This window comes from Aythya fuligula, chromosome 11 (genome assembly GCF_009819795.1).
Source record: "Aythya fuligula isolate bAytFul2 chromosome 11, bAytFul2.pri, whole genome shotgun sequence".
Classification (NCBI taxonomy): Eukaryota; Metazoa; Chordata; class Aves; order Anseriformes; family Anatidae; genus Aythya; species Aythya fuligula.
In genome coordinates, this window is record NC_045569.1 from 87,055 (window position 1) to 108,138 (window position 21,084).

General features: G+C 33.1%; 1 protein-coding gene across 1 annotated transcript; it reads right to left on the reverse strand.

Moving 5' to 3' along the window:
* Positions 1–1,296: 1,296 nt before the first annotated feature.
* Positions 1,297–18,499, reverse strand: LOC116493626 (aromatase). The gene is made up of 9 exons (XM_032195143.1): positions 18,331–18,499; positions 16,658–16,808; positions 13,163–13,317; positions 11,174–11,350; positions 10,343–10,457; positions 8,431–8,545; positions 7,696–7,858; positions 4,674–4,915; positions 1,297–1,714 (listed from the first exon to the last, which is right to left on the reverse strand). The coding sequence occupies exons 1-9, from the start codon at positions 18,470–18,472 to the stop codon at positions 1,463–1,465; spliced, it is 1,512 nt and encodes a 503-aa protein (XP_032051034.1). The 5' UTR covers positions 18,473–18,499; the 3' UTR covers positions 1,297–1,462.
* Between the last annotated feature and the right edge of the window lie 2,585 nt (positions 18,500–21,084).

A 21,084-nucleotide genomic window follows, 5' to 3' on the forward strand; every position in this document is an offset into this window, starting at 1 on the left:
AGAAATATAGGTAGTTATCTAGTTCTCCTGTAAAGGACCATATATAAAACTAAGCCTAATTTTAATATTAGTAATAATATTAAAAAAAAAAAGTAAAAACAAACAAACAAACAAACAACAACAACAAAACCCACAAACTTTTAGAAGTGTTTTTGAAAAATCTACTTGTTGCTTCAGAACTTTCCTCCTTTGCCACTACAAAACGCTGAGCAGTACCCTGTGAAACTTGCATCTTACCTTGAGTAGAGGAGTACAGCCCACTCATTTGACCTCACTGTATTTAAAGGAAAAAAAAAAAAAAAGACTGGCTCTTGAGCAAGAGTATATGGAGCAAGATGCTTAGATGCTTTAGAACAGGAAAAGCACTAAGAGCTATGTGGATAATTAGGGAGGGATTTTCATTCCTGCTTTGTGGTGTGGGGATATGGGAACAACTCTAAATCTTACTATGAAGTAGAACTGCAATTAAAAATAGATTGAAACAGGATTTGGTACTACTTAAGCAGTTTAGGAAGAATTTGAACTTCTCCAAACTGAAGCAAGATGGGAAGTTTTGTCAGAAACAGAGCTGTGGGCATTGCCCCACTCCTTCTGTATGATACTAATGGTAATGTTTCATAGTCATTACTTTATTCTAAGGTCATTCCTAAAATGTTCTGTTCTAAGGTCATTCCTGAACTGTTTACAGACCCTCTTAAACATAATCTGTAGCAGAACACTGGATTTTAAAAGTACAGAACAGTTTTCTCAACTGTTAAATTTCTTGGTTCTCTGAAAATTACAATCAGTCTAACACTAAGTCCTTGGTATCTGCTTAATATAACAGCAAAACATGGTAAATAAATGTTTTGAATGACTTTTTACAAACTTTTTTCAGAACTTAAATATATTCTAAATATTATAAAGGACATTATTGTAGATATGTAATACATGTATATGTTTTTAGTGTGACAGCTTTATGCATTTTAAATTGTTTCATATTCTTAAAGTCAAATTTAGTATTATTCAGATGTGTTTGAAAACAGATGATTAGAACTTTCATGGTAAGTAAGTACTGCTAAGTCCAACTTGGGGACAGAAGGTAACAAACCCAGAAATGAGTCCTGGAATTTAGCACACACCAGGCATGTGATTTTGACCCCCAAGGCTCTGACTTTGCACCATTTGAAAAGTGACATGTGATTTCATCTGAACTTGACAGTTTTAAAAAGGAGTCAGGAGTCCTGTGTATAGTGCGGTGTCACCCAACAACAGGACTATTTTGCAAATTTGATCTTATTTTATTACATTGAAGTTATGGCCAGAACTTTAGTTCTATTATATGGGCTGAACAGGTGTTCACTTGGAGCTGTAGTGATTTAGGGGCAACAAAACATTTTACGTTATATCTTTACCTAGGAATGAGGAACATTTCTTAAAGTGACTGGCTGAGAACGCCCTCTAACTTTAATGCTGATCCATTTTAGTCACTCTGCTTCTTATTTGTATTTCTTCTTGGTGTAAAAACCATTTCCAGCAGAGGCTGCCTTTCTATTGGGTGCATGGATAAGTCATTGTTTTTCTGGATGTTGTTAAGTCCTCTTCCTTTCATTGTCTGTACTCTGCACCGTCTCAGAAGAGTCACCAGAATTGCTTTCATCATTACCATGGCAATAAACTTTCCTACACAGCCCCGAGGGCCAAATCCAAACGGTTGAAAATAGCGTGAAGGAACCTGCACAGAATAACACGAGGAATAAACTTTAAGGCATTTTTTTCTTCACAAAAGTAGCTAAAAAGATTATGGAAATCTATAGGAAATATATTCTTTGGGAAAAAAAAAAAGTGTGAATCTCTTAGGAAAATTTACTTATTTCCTTGTACCCAAGCTATGTCTTTACCTCATGTATTCTTTCTTTTTCTGTTACTCTTTACGCTGAACAGTCCTCCTGCTCAAGTCAGACCAAAATACAGAAATGACTACAGAAATCCAGGAGGTATGCCAATTCAAATACTGAAGTAGTAGCAAATGTAAAATTTAAGCATTTGAATTCTGCCATTTATTTCAGTCTGTTCATCCTGTGAACTATAGGGATTTTACCATAGGCTCTGAAGTAGTGAAGGTTTCACTCTAATGTACATTAAAGTTCATTAAAAACTTTTTCAGAAAAAGTTAATTATAATGTTCATAAATGTCTAAGCTAAATACTGATGCCTTAACTAACATTAATCACAGCACTATACACCTACTACAATTATGATAAAGCTAGTGTTTCTGAAAATCAATGTTTCATAAAATGTACTGTCATTTTTATTTGGCATTTAACATAGAACATTTTATAAATGATTGTCTCCTGTCCTATCAAATAAAATGTAAAATGTGGGATTCCCACAACTGTTGAAGAATTCACAGCCAGTTTCTGTTGTCTTTATCAACGTTGAATAGATCAATTATCCAAAAAGACCCCCTAAAACATGAAGATTACTGATTATGACATACCAAGACACCAAGGAAATAAATAAATTATTTTTCATCATTTGTGCAGTTTAAAAAAAGAACACACTAGCTGTGTTCTGATTTCCTATTTAATCCAAGAATAGAAAAGGCTGCTTTATATTGAATTTTCTAGAAAAGTGTCTTTTTTCCTCATTTCCAGACTAAAAAATGTTTACTATTTAAATTATTTCAAAGAAACAGCCGTACTTTTTGAAGAATGATAGGTAAATAGAAATGTTTATAATACAAAGCAAATGCAGCAGCTGGCAGCATAGCACAATGGCAAATGCACAGCTGAGGAAAATGGAAAAATATTTAGATTCTAACAATGTCATCCTATAAATAATGGTGTTGGTTGCTATTCACTTAGAGAACTGTGTGAAAATTGTACTTGCTAGAATAATTATGTGGCAAATATAATGCATCAAGTCAGTTAGAAAATGTATGGTTAAATATTTGGTCAAGGGGAAATATTTTTAGAAGCAAAGTGTGCTTGTTAAATAAGCAAGAAATGCATTTTGATAGAAATATCTAGAATGAAGACAATGGGTGGCAACATGAAATCTATTCACAGTGAATAGTTATTTCAATAAACTTAATCACTTATCATTTTCTTGAATTTTCTAGTGCCTTTTTCCCTGATCTGTTGTTTTTAGTACTGTGTGCAGAGTTTGCTGTGGGTAATCAGCTAGCAGTTTAGAAATGTTATCCTGCATGGTTAGTTCTTGTTGTGTCTATGGCATATGTAGTACTCCTGGATTTTTGATAGGGAGAATGTAAAGCTTGGAGACATATTTCTAGCTTGAACATACATATCTTTTGTGTCTTTATTTTCTTAATTATTTATTTGTATGCCCATTTTGGAAGAACTGAAGTGGATCTTCTACTTATTCCTTTAAAACTGAAATCATTCTCTATAGATGCTTATGGGTGTAGCTTCTAATATCTTAGGAAAAAAAGTTTTGCCAGGTAATAAAACTTACTTCCATTTGTTTTTCGGTTAGTCAAAATGAGAGTTATGACAGCTGCAGTGATCATTAACCCTTTAGCTTTAGCCCTATGCAACCTTAGTATTTGACAGGCCACTAGACAATATAGTTTGTATACAATGAAAGCCTGTGCACCTGTGATAATAGGCTAATGTTCTGTAGTTGAGATTCCCTTCACAGGGCTAAGTTGACTATGCCTTTCACTCTTACATGGCTATTTGTTCCAGAGATCTAGCTAATTGCTCCACAGGAGTGCTAACCAAGCATTAATATTTAATATTTTGTGCCATTTCTTGGACAGCAATATCTTTTATTTCCATCTGCACTGGTTAACAGTCAAAAACAAGGAATCAGTCTTGCCATAGAATTGGTCTATCTTCTTTCACTGTGTTTTTAATTTCTCCATGTGATTATTGCTGAACGAATAAATTTTTGGGAAATGATTTATTTCATCAGTAATCAGAAGAGCAAAGTTCTGAATGAAAACAAATAATCTGAAGGATGTTTCCCAATAGTAGGAGTCTACATGTAGAAAACAAAAAAAAAACAAAAGTTCACATAACACTGTTGATACAGGACTTAATGTACGCTGAAGAAAATTCTAATTCTTTTGGGAGTAAGACTAAAACCTAAATGCTGTGCTGAACTTGAAGAGAATTACCTAGCATTTTCAGTACTGAGCTGGTTAAAGCTTAGGATTGCCACTTCAGCCTAAAAAAGATGTTTATTTTTACTTAGATTTTTTTTTTTTTTTTTATGAATAAAATGGGAGCTAGATTCTCTGTCTTAGAAATTGCCATACTGCTCCACCTCTCCAGAGATTTCTTGATTCCTTACGCTGTCTCAGCTCTGCGTACTTGTGGCATGGCTCTAGCTCCCCAAAGCCTCTTTATTTTGTCCAGTATCAGGGGAGATAACTGTGTGTGCGCCTTGGACATACTTCAGAATTTTTAAATCGAGATTAAGATGTCTGAGAAACTTTTTGTTTTCAATAACATCATTATTTCTGAATTAAAAGGAACTTTTGATAGGGAAATGCCCACCTAGCTCTAATAATAACAGTAATAAGCAGGATGTATCACTAGCTTATGCACTTAGACAAAGAGAAAATGGACTTAAGGTCACAAAGGTCTTGATTGAAATAAGAGGAATATACATTGTCAATAAAAATACCCAATCTCCTGTGAGAAATAAGATGGCAAACTTACATTCTTCTCAAAATTTTCAAGAGAAAACTCATTTGGTTTTGGGAAGAATTCAAGCTTATGCATACGTCCAATGTTGAGAATAATGTTTGTTCCCTTTTTCACAGGATAGCCATCAATCACATCATCTTGTAAAGCTTTTCTCATGATCAAGTCCACAACAGGCTGGTATCTCATGCTCTCATAAATAAAATTCTCCACAATTTTCAGGTTTGGTATGTCATCACTCTGTACATCTCTGTCACCTTCAGGAATAAAACAAATGGTGCAAAAGTTGGTTATGAATTTAATAAGTTCACCATACACCCAAAATATTTTGAAAGATTCTCAACTCCTGAAAAGGTGGGAAGGATCCAACATCATCTAAGTAGTTTTATGCATTCTTACATATTTGGGAAACATGGTATATCAGCATAAGCCCCGATTGTTTTTTTTTGTTGTTGTTGTTGTTGTTGTTTTTTTTTTTTTTTTTTTTTTTTTTTTTTTTTTTTCCCCTGAAAACTGACAGCAAGTAGAATCTGGGAATAGTTTATGGATGGGAGATGATAATTTTGTAGAGACCTTACATTTTCATTGTGTTGTTGGGTTTGGATAGATGTACAGGTAGGTCCTAGAGTGAAATTAATAATTTCAATTACCATGAATAACATCTTCCTAGTTGTTTTTTAGCAGCAGTTTCAGTACCACAATGTAGTCCCAGTGGGAGCCTTGAACTTTCAAGCCACAAGCAGCTGAAGACCTAAAGCTTGACCACTGCAATGGTAGGTTTCCCACATAAAAAGGACCTTTGTTACTCCAGTTAGTCATTTGCTTAAGGAAAAGTCAGCAACATACTACTGCCTTCCTAAAATCAAGGCTTTCAGAAAGAAATTGTGAGGGTGAATATTGGAGTACACAAGTCTTCCAAACAGAGTAAAATATGATTTATTGCTCTGAAGGGAAGTAGCAATAATGTTCTGCTATGCCAGCTCTTCAGAATCACCCACTTATAGATCACTCTTAAGCCTACACATTGATGTGCTTCACATCAATATGCATTACATAAATCTGGCCATTAATATGCTTTACATGCATGTCTCCCTGTAAGATTTGTAATCCTTCCAGAAATTTTTAGTCTCTTTCCTAGTGAAGGCTGAAAAACAATCAGCCAAACACCTTGCTGCTAAGTTTTCTTCTGAAAATTTCTCAATGCCTGCCTTGTCCACATTTGCATTTCTAGTGGTTCTATCTTATGTTTTTATGGGTTCTGATTTCCAAATACCAAACAGTAATTCCTTTGTATTGGTTACTGAAAATACCTTTTGTTCTGAATCAGAATTAAATTAAAACTTGAAGCATCTAATTAATTCTTTAAAGTCCCACAAATGTAGATAATGCTCTCCAGACATCGCTGCTGTTTTAAATTCAAGGAACTGCAATCTTAGCTATTTTATAGACAAAATATATAGAATTGTGGATGTTTTGTAGCTAGTTGATGAATTTGTGACATCTTGTACTTTTCCACTGCTGTGTTACCTTTCATCGGGTTGTGAAGTAATAATTTTCAAATACAAAGAAAGAGTAGAATGTATCTTGGTATTTTATGGAATGTTTTGAAATCTCAACTTGAAAAAAACAACCAGAAAAAACCTTCTGTCTGTTACACAGTGATAGAAGCATTACTTGGTAAAAATAATTTAATGTAATCTGGAATCAATTGTATGTTCTCTCAAATAATATTTGTAAAATCAGAAATATTTTTTCATCAAAGCAACAGTACACTAAAGGCCAGATATTACTGTGGGAAGTTAAATGTTGAAGACTTGTAACTTAGTAAGTTAGTGCTTGTCTCTTCAAACTACACAATACTTGATGAAGAAAACACTCATTTGTAAGGGTAAATGGCTGTTTATTTTAGCAGACTTCAAGATTGATAAACTCTGGCACGTAATGATTTTATGGAGGTTTTCTTTAGTGACAGATCAGAGGCTAACCTCTTGCATTATATTCTATCTAGGTGCCACTGAGAAGCCAAGTATAGTTGTGGGAAAAAACCCTTTGAGTTATATATTAGTGGAAGATTTTGCTATTTTTATGGCTTATAGGATTCAAATTTTTTGTTAGTCAGTAAACTGATACCAAAGCTCACTGTTTGCTCAATTTATTTAAGTTGCAGTGTTTCAGACAGTCAAAAAAATGGCCATGAAGAAGACAAAGAGAAATGCTGTCTCCTAGCTTGAGGCGGAAAGATGCCAAAACATTTTTTAAAAAGTTTTGAAACATTTTTTAAAAAGTTTTGAGATAACATCACAGCTCTTGCATTGTATTTAAAACTTGAATTAAAAGTACCTTAGAAAAAGAGCAAAGGATTTGTTATATGCTTGCCAGTGTTTAACTGTTCAAAGTAAATGTTGAATAGGAGTGGTTGAAATTAGTTTCTATATAGTTTAGTAGGATTGAGACTTTGAAAGCTAGAGAAAGGGATGAATATAGATATGGAATATTTTGATTGTTTTTGAGTGGCTCATCATTAATACTAAAATATTATAGTTAATATAGTTTGAAATCAAAATGGATGACAGCAGAATAATAAAACAATTTTAATTTTCTTTAATATTTTCTTTCTGCAGTCGTAGTCAAACTTAGTTAAGTTCTATACACGTGTAGAGAACTGTCGATGATTAGAAGTATTTGAAATGAGTGTCTCCACTTGCTACTGAAAGGGAAATAGAAAATAATTTCACTGGAGCTTATGAGGTGAGTGATGATTTGCATGGCTCTTGTTGAGGGGTGAATAAGTGCTTTTTTTTTTCCTAATAGCTTGTACATTCTTATAAATCCTGTTTGAATTTGTCTTAAAAATATTTAATCTTTCACTTGACCTTGAATAAAATTGCTTACATACAGTAATAGTTCATATACTTTACAACAAATACTTGTGTTGGAAAATAATCCTTAGAATTTTTAGACTTTGAGTAATGGAAATTAGATCACTGCCCAAGCAAAATTATATTCCTACATTAGTGACTTTGCAGGTCCTGCTTACCCATAACAGTTTCAATTTCCCTCATCATCTTCTCTTCCACTGTGGGGTGCTCCGCAATCAGTATTAGCATAAAGAAGAGAGTCACAGACAGAGTATCAGGAGCAGCAATCATCATCTCCAGCACACACTGGTTCACATTCTCAGCAGTCAGGTCTCCTCTGTTCTGGAAAAATTTGAAATGTTGGGGAAAATGTTGATTGCTGAACTGTGATGCCAACAGAATACTGCTTAAACAGAATTCAAGATCCTGACAGTCCCATATGCATTTATTTTTTTTTTTTTTTTTCAGAGAAAAACCAGGAAATCCGTGTTTTAGGGGATGTGTATGATCTTCCAGAAAAGCATGGGTTTTTTCTTATCTCAGATTCTTGTTGACTTATTACCTTTCCCCACGGAGTCTGTGAGCTGTCAGAGATTATGCAAGATACGATTTACACAGCTTTTGAAGCTTTTGCATACAAAAGGTAATATATACAGATAAAATTTAAGAGTTAGGGAAAGACTGAAGAATGTTCAGGGGTAGAGTTTTGAGGATGTTGTTTAAGCCATGAAAAACAAAATCATACAAGCACCTGGGGGATTCTCCCAAGCCAACTAAATTGTTTCTGTTCATAAGACTTTGATAGTTACATGAAGTCTGAGTTGTAAAGTCTGTATTGTTAGTGAATGGAGACATGCAGAAAAAAAAAAAAAAACAAAAAAAAACTTAGCAATAATTTGGTACATTGTCAATACCTGTGCAAAAATCAGCTGGGATGCAAAATCCATGTGCTCATCTAACTTTTCAACGGTGGAAAGCTGTTGTCGCTTCTGTTCTATTAAGATTTCCATTGCGCCTTTCAAATCCTTGCTGAAAGTGGATAAAATCCAATATATTGATAAATATCTGCAGCCTTTTAGTATATGACTAGATATAGGTAGATAGGATATGTTTAGAAACATGAAGATTATACTAATGAAAAAGCCTAACAAAGGCAGAAATTTAGTCTTCATATAAATGGCTATATGGTTCTATACAAAAGCAGCAATACTTTTCTTATAAAAATATTTTCTTCTTTGTTTGGCCTGAAATCTTATTCTCTTCTTGTAGAACTGAAAGGAATGAAACCCGTGAATAGAGTTTTTAAAGATTTATTAATATTTCCAAAGATTTCTGTTCCCTTGCATATTTACACTGCAAATGAACTTAGCAAGAGGAATAATTGTTTAAAAAAATGCAAGAAAAATTGTACTTTCTTGATGGTATAGTTGATCTCACTGTTTTGTAAAGCTGTAATCAGACATACTGTGTCAACAGTATGTATTTCTGTTGGAAAAATAGTGAAGTTCAGTGGTGTTTAATACTTTATTTGGCATTTTAAATTAGCTACAGATTTGAAGGTAATGTTCTTTTTAAAAGGCTGGTTTTATAGGGGGAATAAACCTAAAATTAAAACTTGGTAAGGTTTTCATATATAACATTTTTATGTATTAGAAAGAGCAACCCAACTTTATCAGAAGTGGTGATAACCTGTGGTTTTCCTCCTCGTTGCTTTAAATTCAGAGATCTTTATCTTTTTTTTTTTTTTTTTTTCTTTTTCTTTTTTTCCCAGTATAGATTTATTAATATGGTTATTTTAATGAGATTGTTTATGTCCACTAATATTTGCCCACAAGGACTTTCTGGTAATAATTGGGCCACTGCATTTAGCTATTATTAGAATCACAGAATAAAGCACTAAGCACTGCCATAATAACACTGGTATGTATCTAGTTTGTAAGAGAGCTGTTGGTTATGAACCTCCATCTTTCCCTTAAAGTCTTTATACTACATATAGTATAAAGCATTATCAGTATAGTATTTAGTATACTATATACATTATATAGTATATAGCATTATCAAAACTAATTATTACATATGCTTGATAAAAAGTATTTTTCTCTCCTTAAATGGACTCCAAATCCAAAATGAACAAACTCATTGCCAGTTCTTTTTATAGCTGGTCTTCCTTTGACAGAAGACAGAAAATGAGAGCATCAAAATAGAAGAGGGATCATGTGCTTTTACAAATAGGAAGACAGCAAAAAACATTTATTCTTGTATAAAGGAAGAAATAATCTTGAAATAGATTATCATGCAAAACACAATTTTTAGCTAAAAAAAAAAAAAAAAAAAAGGTTGTTGACACAAAAATGCGCATTATGGACACCAATAAGTAGAATTATACTGAGGGGTTAACGGGGTTAACTCTTTTTTGGGATAGTTCTACGGATGTAGATGTGATTTCTTATGTCCAGGAACTGACAGTCTGTGGCCTAATATTTGACTGTCCTTAAACAGATAAAGTAATTTCTCCCCATAAGACGGCTTTTTCTTTCCTCTTTGAACTGAACCAATGATTTCAACTCAGTGTCATATCTGAGATGGCATTAACTAATAATTTGGTGAGTGAATATGGGCCTTAAATATTCCCCTGAGTTTAGCCACTTGTAGCATCACTGACAGATCTCATTCTGCTATCTTGGGTCTGCAGATAGTGGACTTCAACCAGTCACCTTTGAAATTCTCACATTTTATTCTCTAAAAGGAAGAGAAAAATGAAAGGAACGTTCTTCCTAGAAAGAAATAATCTTATGCAAAAGATTTGTAAAAACTATGGATACTTACGCTGCCTCTTCGTATTTCTTGCACAGCCAAGAAATCTTAAAAAAGATGTCAGGCTTTAATAAAAGTGCTTGCCAAGCATCAAAGTAGTTCTGAATCTTAAGTACAATGGCACTTTCTGAAAATAGATGTTACAAACAGCTGTATAAAAACTAATCTTCAATAGTCAAATAACACAAACGTTTCAGGAAAATTAATAATGAGGCCCCACTCCCTACTCCCACTGAGTTGACAGGAATTTGATTACCATTTTGTTTCTAATGTGTAGTAGATAACATTAGGAAACAGTTGTGGCACACTGCAGACAAGATACATTTCTTTGTAAAAACTCTTGATAGCTAGCTAAAAGGAGATCATGTGTCAACCAGAGCCAGTTTCCCACCGGAGAGAAGGAGCAGAACTCTATTGCACTGTATTGATATGGGATAATTTGTACATCAGGATGTTATTTCTGTCAAATGGTTTTGAAGGTGAAGAAGTCATCAAAGTTCACCTGAAAAGTTGTCAGGTGAACTTTTCAATGCAATCATTTAGTTTGGTGGAAAGATTTCTGTTTCTTACATGTATGTAATGTTGAGGCTGTAGCAGCCTAGTACATAAAAATGTTTTTACGTGTTATTTGCTTGATTGTGACAAGTTAAACATATGTATTTGATCTTATAAAATTCTCATAACTAGACTCACTTATTAATCAATTTCAGTTAATTATTTAGTAATATAACAATATGTTCTTGTTCCATTTTCTGAAACAATATTTCTGAGTGATATAACTAAGTTTTTCTTGTTTATGCACTTAAGGTTCATCATAAGTTATAAAAATAAGGCTGTTAGTACCATCCAAAGGGATCCCTAGAAAGAGTTTGTTAGATGTGTCAAGCATGATCCGTCTCATAAGATTCAACACATTGATGTTTCCTACTTCAGTGGTCACTTCTTCTAGTTTATCCAGGTGATCAATTGTTGATTCAACACAAATGGCTATCATACGCACAAGACCAGGACCAGACAGGGCTGTAAATAGGTATATGCAAAATGATAAAAAGATTAGCTTTCATGCCTTATTAATAACTTATTGGCAATAATAGCATCAATAAAAATCTTTATAACTTAAGTGACTGGAACAAAATTGTTTTGAGAGAAAAACGTAAGCATTTTGACTTAGAATGGCAATGAACCCAAGGCCCAAACTTCCCTTGCATTCAGTCACTCTGTATTTCAGGCACACATTTCATGATAGGTTCACACAGCGTTAGCACAGATGAAGCCAAATACATTTCACTATCTTTCAGTGTTGGAGGTGTATATCCTCCATATCCTCATCTGCAATATAGGCACTGTGGATGTCCTGCCTTGCTTGCAAGGATGGTGAGCAGGGAAGTTAGACTGGAGATTCACAGGAAGGAGGATAGGAATTTTTGGAATCATAATCCCTGGGTGTTCTTAAACAGCATGACAGCTTTCCAATAAGCTCCCCACAGCCTATAGTGTCACTGCGGACATCCTGAGGCTTAATCTAGTAGTAGTCTAGATGTGTTAGCCAATCTTAGTCTGTCTGCCTGTGGACATTGGGAAATAGTGTCATTATGCATTTTTAACATTATAAGAAATTAAAAGCAAGCAAAAGCAGTGGTCAGTTCTGTTGCTGCATAATTTTTATGATAGGATCTGTCTGGAACGAATTCAGATAATTTTGAGTGACTTTGGAAATCTTGCCTTCTATTTAAATTTATTCTATGTAAATTACTTTTCCATATAAGAATTCCTCTAATTGCCTAAAGGACAATATTTTATCAAATATATGTTGAGAGTAATTGTACATTTATAAATGAGAAGAGAGGTTGTCTGTGTTGTAAATACAGAGAATTAGTAGTTCTAGGAATAAATAGAAAAAAATTATTTATTTCCTGTTATTTTTAACCAGTACAAAGTTGCTGGTACTTTTCAATGGCAAGATCAATTAGGAAAGTCCTAAGTGTCATACAGAAGTACAGATATCAACAAAATGGTAAGGAAGACTTAACAGATGATTTCTTAACTGTAATGCTTGCAGAACAACAAGGCAACAAAGTGTGGTAGTTTTGTTAGGAAGGCTGTAAGATCATAACTAGTTATAATGATATACAAACAGTGAAAATTTTGTATTTGGAAGGAAGGTGAGTCCAAAATTTACAGACTCTTAAAACAGTAAAATTTGAATTTTCTTATTTTTATTGTATTTTATTATTATTGTATTTATTATATAACTTATTTTATTGTATTTATTTTATTTTATTGTATTTTCTTATTTGATTTCAAGCTAATGATACTAATTACAACAACCTTTTTCTCATTACTACAAGAGGAAAAGATTTTTCTGTTTCTACATTGATTCCTAGCATATTAAATGGATTAATATATAGTTCTGCTTTGCAGATCTTCTAAATTAATTTTGAAACTATACACACATTATTTTCTTTTAATTAGAATGAGAAAAGTTTGAACCCAATTAAAGCTGAGGTTGGAACTTCCAAATACATTAATAGAAATGCCAGTTGAGCTAGCGTGATTGTTGGTCTTGAAATTTAAAAATAATTTTAAGTATGGTTTGTGGGTATTTTTTTTTTTAAGCAGAAGAGATTAAGCATCTGTAAAAAGATGTGAAGACTGTTTCAAATACCATACCAAGCAGAATAAGTGTGAAGGAGCATGTGTAAGAAAATATATTGAGACATAAAGAGAGAACTGATTTTTCTAATTTAATTATGCAAAGGACAAACAACATTTCAGAAAAAAATACTGTGTGATAGAGTGAGGCAGTGTGTTAATGCACACTGATTTATTTACCTTTGGTGAAAAAGGGTCGAATTTCTTTCCAATGTGCTGGGTTGTTATTAAATATGATCCCATTTTCATACATGCCAATGCACTGTAATCCAAGCTTGCTCCCAAATCGAGAAACATAGTTCCAATGTTTCATTACATGGAATACACTTGAAGATCTGGGAAGGAAATGGGGGGAGAAAAAAATCTAACTAAAATACAGTTTCAAAGATTATACACAAAACTTTTTTTCTGACATTCTCTGAAGTGCTGCCTTTCATTCTCAGATTAGCAAAAGGTACTGTGCTTGACACTAAATGTTGCACCTATTACATAATTAAAAGCAAGATGATAAAATGGCTTCAGAATTTGTACTAGAGCAATAATTCTGTCTGGATTTAAACCTATTTTTCAATTAAAATGCAAATGGTGACCAAAAGTCTTTAATCTGAATAGTGTATATATATATATAGGGACACACACATATACTCTCAGGCAATGACCAATGTCAGATGTTTCAGAAGATGGGGTAAAATAATGAGTTACATACATTCTTGTATAATATTTTTTTTTCTAACTTTAGATCAATTATATAAATTGATTTATTATTTTGATATTTGATTTTTGTTTCCTTTAAAAATTTCTGACATACCATGTAATACAATCCTACTGAGAGTCGGTGTGTGCTTTTTAAAATCACTACAGGAGTATTCCTCAGACTCTCAAGTTCATACCAGATGCAGGAAAACACTGCCCTACAAAAATTTCAGATTGTAGTTTGAGCAAAACTATGAGGGCTAAGGTACATATCGTAAAGAATGAAGTTGTAAAACTGAAGACAATGTGTTTAACATCCATGTACATTTCTAATCTGTCTATGATAGCACTCATTGACTATTTTTGCCTATTTTTTCAGAAGTATTAATCATTGTATCCTACCAATTTCCACAATCCTTGGCAAATATTTTGGGAAGAGATGTATATCTCTGTCTGCTTGTCTATCCCTCCCTCCCTCCCTTCCTCCAATCATCATTCCATATAATTCATACACTTGGATTTTCTGTAAACAGTTCAACACATCCACCCCAAATATGATACCTCTTACTTCATTATGTAAGAAAAAATATTTTTCTTAACTTGAAGAAGTTAACTTTTTAACTTAACTTGGCAGATTTTAGGAAATATAATTAATTCAAGTATGTTAAGGAGGGAAGACAAATTCTGCTTATTTCAATGTATTTAATATTTTTTTATGGAAGACTTCAGTTTTCCTTTGACGCCTTAAAAATAACCAGACAGTTGACAACTTCATTATGATGTGTGTTAAATTTCACGTATACTTTGGTCGTTCCTAAACACACCTGCAAAGTATTAATATACTAAGTACTTTTGGTTATGCAGCATCATAATTTTATCAAGGATAATTACTGATAGATTAATCTATTAAACTGAAAAAGAAATTTTATAAAATCAGATGTGTGGGATGAGTATTCCTAAATCGAAATATAATGAAATCCAGCATATACATACTTATCTTTTACAGTTTACAAGATTTATTTACACACATTCTGGTGAACAGGTTGTGATCAGCTTTATTGCTTTAAGATATTTCCTTTAGAGGGAGCTAGCATTTTAGAAATGGTAGTGTGATGAAAACCTGATTAAATATAAGCTAACAAAAAAGAAGGAAAATCAGAGCACAGATTGAAATGAAACAATAAGCTATTTTCTATACAGTCGTACATTCTTTGTGGACCAAATTGCAGATTTCTTACATGGGCTAATTATTATTTTTTTTTTTTTTCAGTTGAGTAAAATAAATGGGAATTATTTCTTCACAACTTCATCAGTGCTAGGTTTTCACCAGCATTTTGCATGAGCAGTGGTAAATATAAGATGTTATGTTGTGCAAGCAAACAAGCATGGATTATGCAGCGTGCATGCAGCTCCAGCCCCTCCAAAGAACTGAGCATACCCTTTCCTATGTCCCCCCCCAGTTGCTCTCTTTGCTAGTTTCCCTAAATGTTTTTCATGCATCAAGGAACATCATCTATGTTTCATGAACATGAAAAGATGGTGTCGAATTAAGATAGTTGTGCCCAGAAATAGAAAGGTGCAGGAAGCTCCTTTTGCTCATTCCATTTCATGCATCTACTCAAGAGACATAGAATAATATTTTAAGGATAGGTTTTGACATATGACCTTGTATAAGCAGATTTTCTTTATAAAACTATTTACTCCAAAAGACAAAATCTCTTGTAACCAAGATTGCAACATCTCAATATAATTAGATTTGACAGTAAAAATTCAGATGACAACAGTGGAAACACTATACTTTTTCAGTACTTGGGATACATCTAGTTTTGGAGTGAATTTATGAAGCACTCTGAAAAAAAAAATAAATATATATATATATTAAAAAAGTTAAATTCTAGTTTTCCATACGATATCTATGATTTTAAGTAAATATCTTCAGCAAAACTGAAGAAAAGTGATGTATAGACTGTAAAGTGTAAAGTCTGATGCTATGGTATGCTAAAGTCTATCGCTTTGCTTCTTACCAGCACTACTGATTTGTTTGTGAAGAACTGGTAATACATACAGTGAAAGACAGCAGTAAGAGTTCACAGCATGTTATGTGATCAAAACATTATATACAATGTTACGTGAATTAATATTTACAATATCTACATAGGGTAGGAATGTAAATAGTTTTCCTGTAATGATTACCTCTTTTTACATACATAGAGATGAAGCTGACTTGCTCAAATGGAAAATCCTGTAATAGTCTTCCTTACTGCATTATCTTTCATAAACTTTTACATAATGAGAGGTGAATATTCATTGATTGATATTGCTAATAATATTGTCATTTATTATCCATTTTGCATGGTAAATTTTTTTTTTCTTATTTTCTCATGATCATCCAGAAGATCGAATGTAAGCAATTGGCTACTGGAACTAATAAAATGATAGACTGCATTTTAGTATTATGCTTAGTACTGTGTGTAATTGAACTCTCTGAGTAACCCCAGTAACTGGAGTGGAATTACTCATGATCCTGTAATGCTGCATTTGCTTAATTACCCTGCTGAACTGGAGCCATAATCTTCAAGCATTACTCTCATTTTAAGGAGAATCTTAATAAGAACACAGGAACTAAAATTTGATTTAATCCTGCACTGCAGTCAGGGTACTATGTAATACTAGTGTTAAATGGAATAAGAAGAAACTGTAAACATTTTTTTAGGATTGAGCCATAATTCTTGATCTTTCTTTCAACTAAGAAAATGAGATATTCTATTCAGTAGTTGTCTCTAGTAGATACCTCAATAGTAGAGTCCTTAAAGAAACAAAAGATTAAAAAAGGATTTGTGAACATTAGGAATTAATACTGTTATGTTAGGATAAATTTGTAAAATAATAACTTAAATTCTACTTTTGAAAAAAATAGCAAAAAAGGTTGTAAAAATATGAAAAAGCTCTTCATATTATTAAAGATAGAAAATAAAGATTTACTTGCTGATTATAAATGTTTCTTCACCGCTGATCCAAACTCTCACAAATTCTCCATATGTCTTATTGTAGTAGTTGCAGGCATTACCGACTCCCATCCAGAGAAATCTCCCATGTGAAATGAGGGGGCCAATTCCCATACAGTATCCTGGCCCTAAGGAAAAAAAAGACGAGTTTTGTCATCAGTGCTCTCTGACAAGAATATATCACTCTTTTGGAAAGGACATTTTTTTACATTACATCAACATCTGCAATGGGCACCACATAAAATCCCATTTTGAAATTCTGTCTTACAGAAACTTGCATCTACATCATTGAAACCTCATTTATTATCCATGAAAGCCTGCGATTCGTTCAATATGGGTACAATAAATGAAATTCATTACTTTATACAGCTTCAAACTACTGCTTTGAGATTGTTTATATTTGAAAGAACGGTGGCTAAATAATAGAAGGAAGAAGCAATCTAGAAAAAATGCATGTGGTTTATTCATGCATGCTTTTAATAAAACCTTTGAGTGATCTTGGCTAAATTTGTGCCAAAGTGTCATAGTAACACCTACAAAAGTCAACACCTTTTTGATATAATTAAATATAATTAATCTCTCGTAATGTAATCTAGTTACATTTCTCTTAGTCATTAACACCAGAGTAAGAAAATAGATATTTAAAGGAAAAATTATTTTTTAGTGCTGTGAATTTACAGAAACAGCATGCTGCAGTAGGAACTAAGACTGGATTAATAAGCATTTAATCAAAGCTCTCAACTAAAACCTTTTGCTATAACTCATCATCAAATGTCCCTCTTACAAGAAAAAGGAGAAAGTGGAGAGAACAGGAGAGAATTTGCATAGTCATTGCATTATTTTTAAAAGGAGGTTTTCCTTCTTCACTGAAACCTTAACTTGCCCTTACAAAGTCTGTAAAAACATAAATCGGATTCCATTAAATGAAACAAGTTAAGTGTTTATAAAATCTTTTGTATTTTATACTGTTTAAAAGATTTACAAGTTGCTTATGACTCCACTGTTTACTAATAGAAATCACAAGAACACAGATTATTTAAATACCTGTAATCTTAAAGCAAATTAATTTGTATCTTTTTGTCAATCTCATCAAGAATTCAAATAGAAAGCACTACCTTTTGTGTATAGTTTTGCCTGTTCTCTAACTTTTGGAGAGATTTAGCACACGGAAGGAAATTTGGCAAATATTTTTTCTCTGATGTTGCTCTGTTTTGGAGGGTCTCCAGTGGCAAACATGGTGAGGAAAATTAATAATTTACTAAAATGTAAATAATTTCTGAATTGATACTGTTTGCCTCTACTAAAGACAATTCAGGAAGCTTTAAACTTACAACATATAAAATGTAGAAGTTTATAATGCACATGAATATATGAACATCTAGACTTCATAAAATAGTATTATATCTTTCTAGCATATACACAATAAAAGGAAAACTGAATATCATATATTTATATAGCTAAGCCAGGTTTATTATGGAAGTACTGAGGTTAAATAGAGCCTGATTTATTTTATCAATTATTTTAAAAACTTGTATTATTAATAATAATACAGTATTCATTTAGTATTACCCTCTCATTTAAATCTGAGAAACACACACACACACAAATATACTTTGACAGCTTTTATGTGATACTGCAGAGTTAGTTTACCTGGTATTGATGATGTTTCTTCATGATTCCATATTAGAAATAGAAAGCACATAAGAATGACTATGGGCACTGTGGCCATTGGCATCACATCTGGTACTAGGCTGGTGATGTAGTGCATTGGATTGAGAGTTTCCAATATCATCTTTTCCAAGAGATTCTGCTTTGCTTTAGATAAAGAGAGAATGGGAAAAGAGTCAGAGGTTTACAAAGCTTAAAAATATATACTTTAGTTGGTACCTCTCAACCCTCTAGAGGTCCTGTAAATGAGCAAATTACTTCTTGAGGTAGCTTTATTTTATAATGAGACTGACTGCTGGGACTGCTTGCCAGGACAAGCTACATCAGAAGTTGAAACAGACGTGCAGCAGACACTCTTTTGGCTTGGAAATAAGTAAGCTTTTCTGACCTTGATATTGAAGCATAGTTTTAGATGCTTTGGCTGACAGACCTCTTATCTTTGATATTGTCTTGGCTGGCCAATGCTGAGGTTTACTCCTTGCAAATTTCTAACCAAAACACAAGAAATTAAACTCTCAGCACATGTAGAAGCATTGAATGAATTCACTTGTAAGCTTTTATCTCTGTTACTTAGCCTTTTTCCTTCCTGCATGCCTTTAGTGTTAGTCCTCGAATTTCCAGAATACCTGCATTAGTTTTGCAGATACTGTGTACCTTGGGATTTTGTTTGACGCAATGTACATTTTTATAGTCAACCTTTGAGTCTAAATTCAAAGGTTGACTATAAAACTAGTGGTGCTTCTGCTGATGAACACTTTGAAAAAATTAGTGTCTGCTATAACAAACACGATCATGAATTGTCTGGTACTTCAGGTAGTAACCAGGGCTTGAAACAGGACAGAAAAAACAAACAAAGAGAAAGGTCTCTTGTGCATAGGGGGATCAGAAGGATTCCTCTGAAGTTGTTTTGCATGCTTTTGTAAATTCAAAAATTAAAAATCTGTAAAATATGGGAAGTGATTGTACCTGAGAAGGAAGATGTTATGTGAGTGAGGAAACCCACTTAACCACAGAAAGATACTGCCTGCATCTGCTCAGCAGTAAAGTAATAAAACATGGTCTTAATTCTGCTCTGACATTAAGCAGAAATAGATTTTCTTTTTTCCTTCCCGCAGCATTTTTTCAAAACTGAATGAAGTAGTTACTTAATGGTACACTTTTTATTGCAGCTTACTTTCAGCAAATGTTTTCTCTTTTATCTTGTGATTTGGTCTCGCAGAAGAAAGTACAGTTTAATTTGTAGTAACTCTTGGTGCTGTAACTGTATTAAACTATGTTAAGAATGTAACAGATGCTTTCTAGATAGTGAGAAATTGGTGTTTTCAGTCACAATAGAAAACGTATAGGCTACAGACAAAACCACAGGGAAGGGAGCAAGCAGTGGCTCAAAATCCTGTAAGCGTTTGTAATGCTCCAGTGTTTTGGACCATTGCTGTGAAAGCACTCTGGTATTTTTGTGATCCAAAATGACTGAAACACAATATGCTAGGTTATGTACATGGATACTCTTGTACATGTTCAGCTGTTGTACCATTTAGCATGTTTTGAAAAATGATTTTGTAATCATCAACTTTTTTATCAATAACAGTGTTTATTAGTGAAATTAACATACTGTTAAACACTAATGGTAATGTTTCTGTAAAGATAAATATGAAAGTGCTAGCTTTAAATTGCCTTGAGTCATTGCCACAATGTGCCTGTATGTATATGTAAATATTTTTATTAGATTCAATCCCTTGCACTGTACGAGCTTACAGTATACAGAAATGACTACACTTAGGGAATATTATTTTAACTTCTTATACTCTGAAGCAGTCGCTTTTTTAGTAAATGTGGTTCCTATAGCTCTTAAAACAAAACAGACATTTCTTGTTTTGAAAAGTTCTTTTTCCTATGTTAATAAATACGATCCAAGCAGACAGGTTTGGCTTTTCTAATACACTGTTGCTGTTGGAAAAGCCACCTTGAAAATATAAGTTCAGTTCAGCTGAACTACTCATCCTGCTTGTACCCATTTTATTTTTTAAAGAATTTTCACTCAATAATAAAATAAAAAAATGGCATGTAAACATTGATAATAAGTAGTTACTGAATAGACTGAAGATGTTTAGAAATGGAACAAAGCTGTGTTGCATGGAAGAAACATTCCCTATTCTTGCTTATTTCATCTTGAAATCTTCTACAAGTTGTTTTCCTTGCAGCTGGTTGAAGTGTGTGATGAGTGATCTGTTGGTTCTGATTGTTACTTATATGGTGGGGTGCGGGTGGGGAAGGTTTTTAAATTAAAATAGGAGGAGGAAAGAGGCTTATAAGGAAGTGGTTTTTTAGCATAAATTAAATGGATACACACAGGCCTCTTGATCACGGATAATTGTAGTAGATCTTAACAGCTGGGAAAGCATCTGCCAGCAGAGGGCACTGTAGGTCACAGATCTTTGAGACCTGACCGAAGTGTGAGAAAGTTCTAGGTTCTGTTAAATGCTTTATTGCAGAAGGTGTTATGATGAATGATGACAGGGTCCCACAATAAAAAGAAGTCCATATATCCAAGTGACAACTGTGTTGAACCCAGTCCTTTCAGCTAGAGCTTTGTACTTAATGGCTATGTCACCAGAAGTGCCAACTACATATATAGTTTACAGAATATAGAATGTTATATATCCAAATAGCTGAAATTTACTGATAATTTTGAGCAGGAGCTAATAAGACAGCATGAAAACTCTCAAAAAAACTCCC

Bases quoted from the DNA above. Each gene is read 5' to 3' on its own strand.
- LOC116493626 (XM_032195143.1), bottom strand. From the start codon at position 18,472: ATGATATTGGAAACTCTCAATCCAATGCACTACATCACCAGCCTAGTA. The intron at 10,458-11,173 runs GTACTAACAGCC...ATCTATTTTCAG, and splicing joins TCTAGGGATCCCTTTGGATG to AAAGTGCCATTGTACTTAAG. The intron at 7,859-8,430 runs GTATTGACAATG...AAATTTTTCCAG, and splicing joins CCCAGCTGATTTTTGCACAG to AACAGAGGAGACCTGACTGC.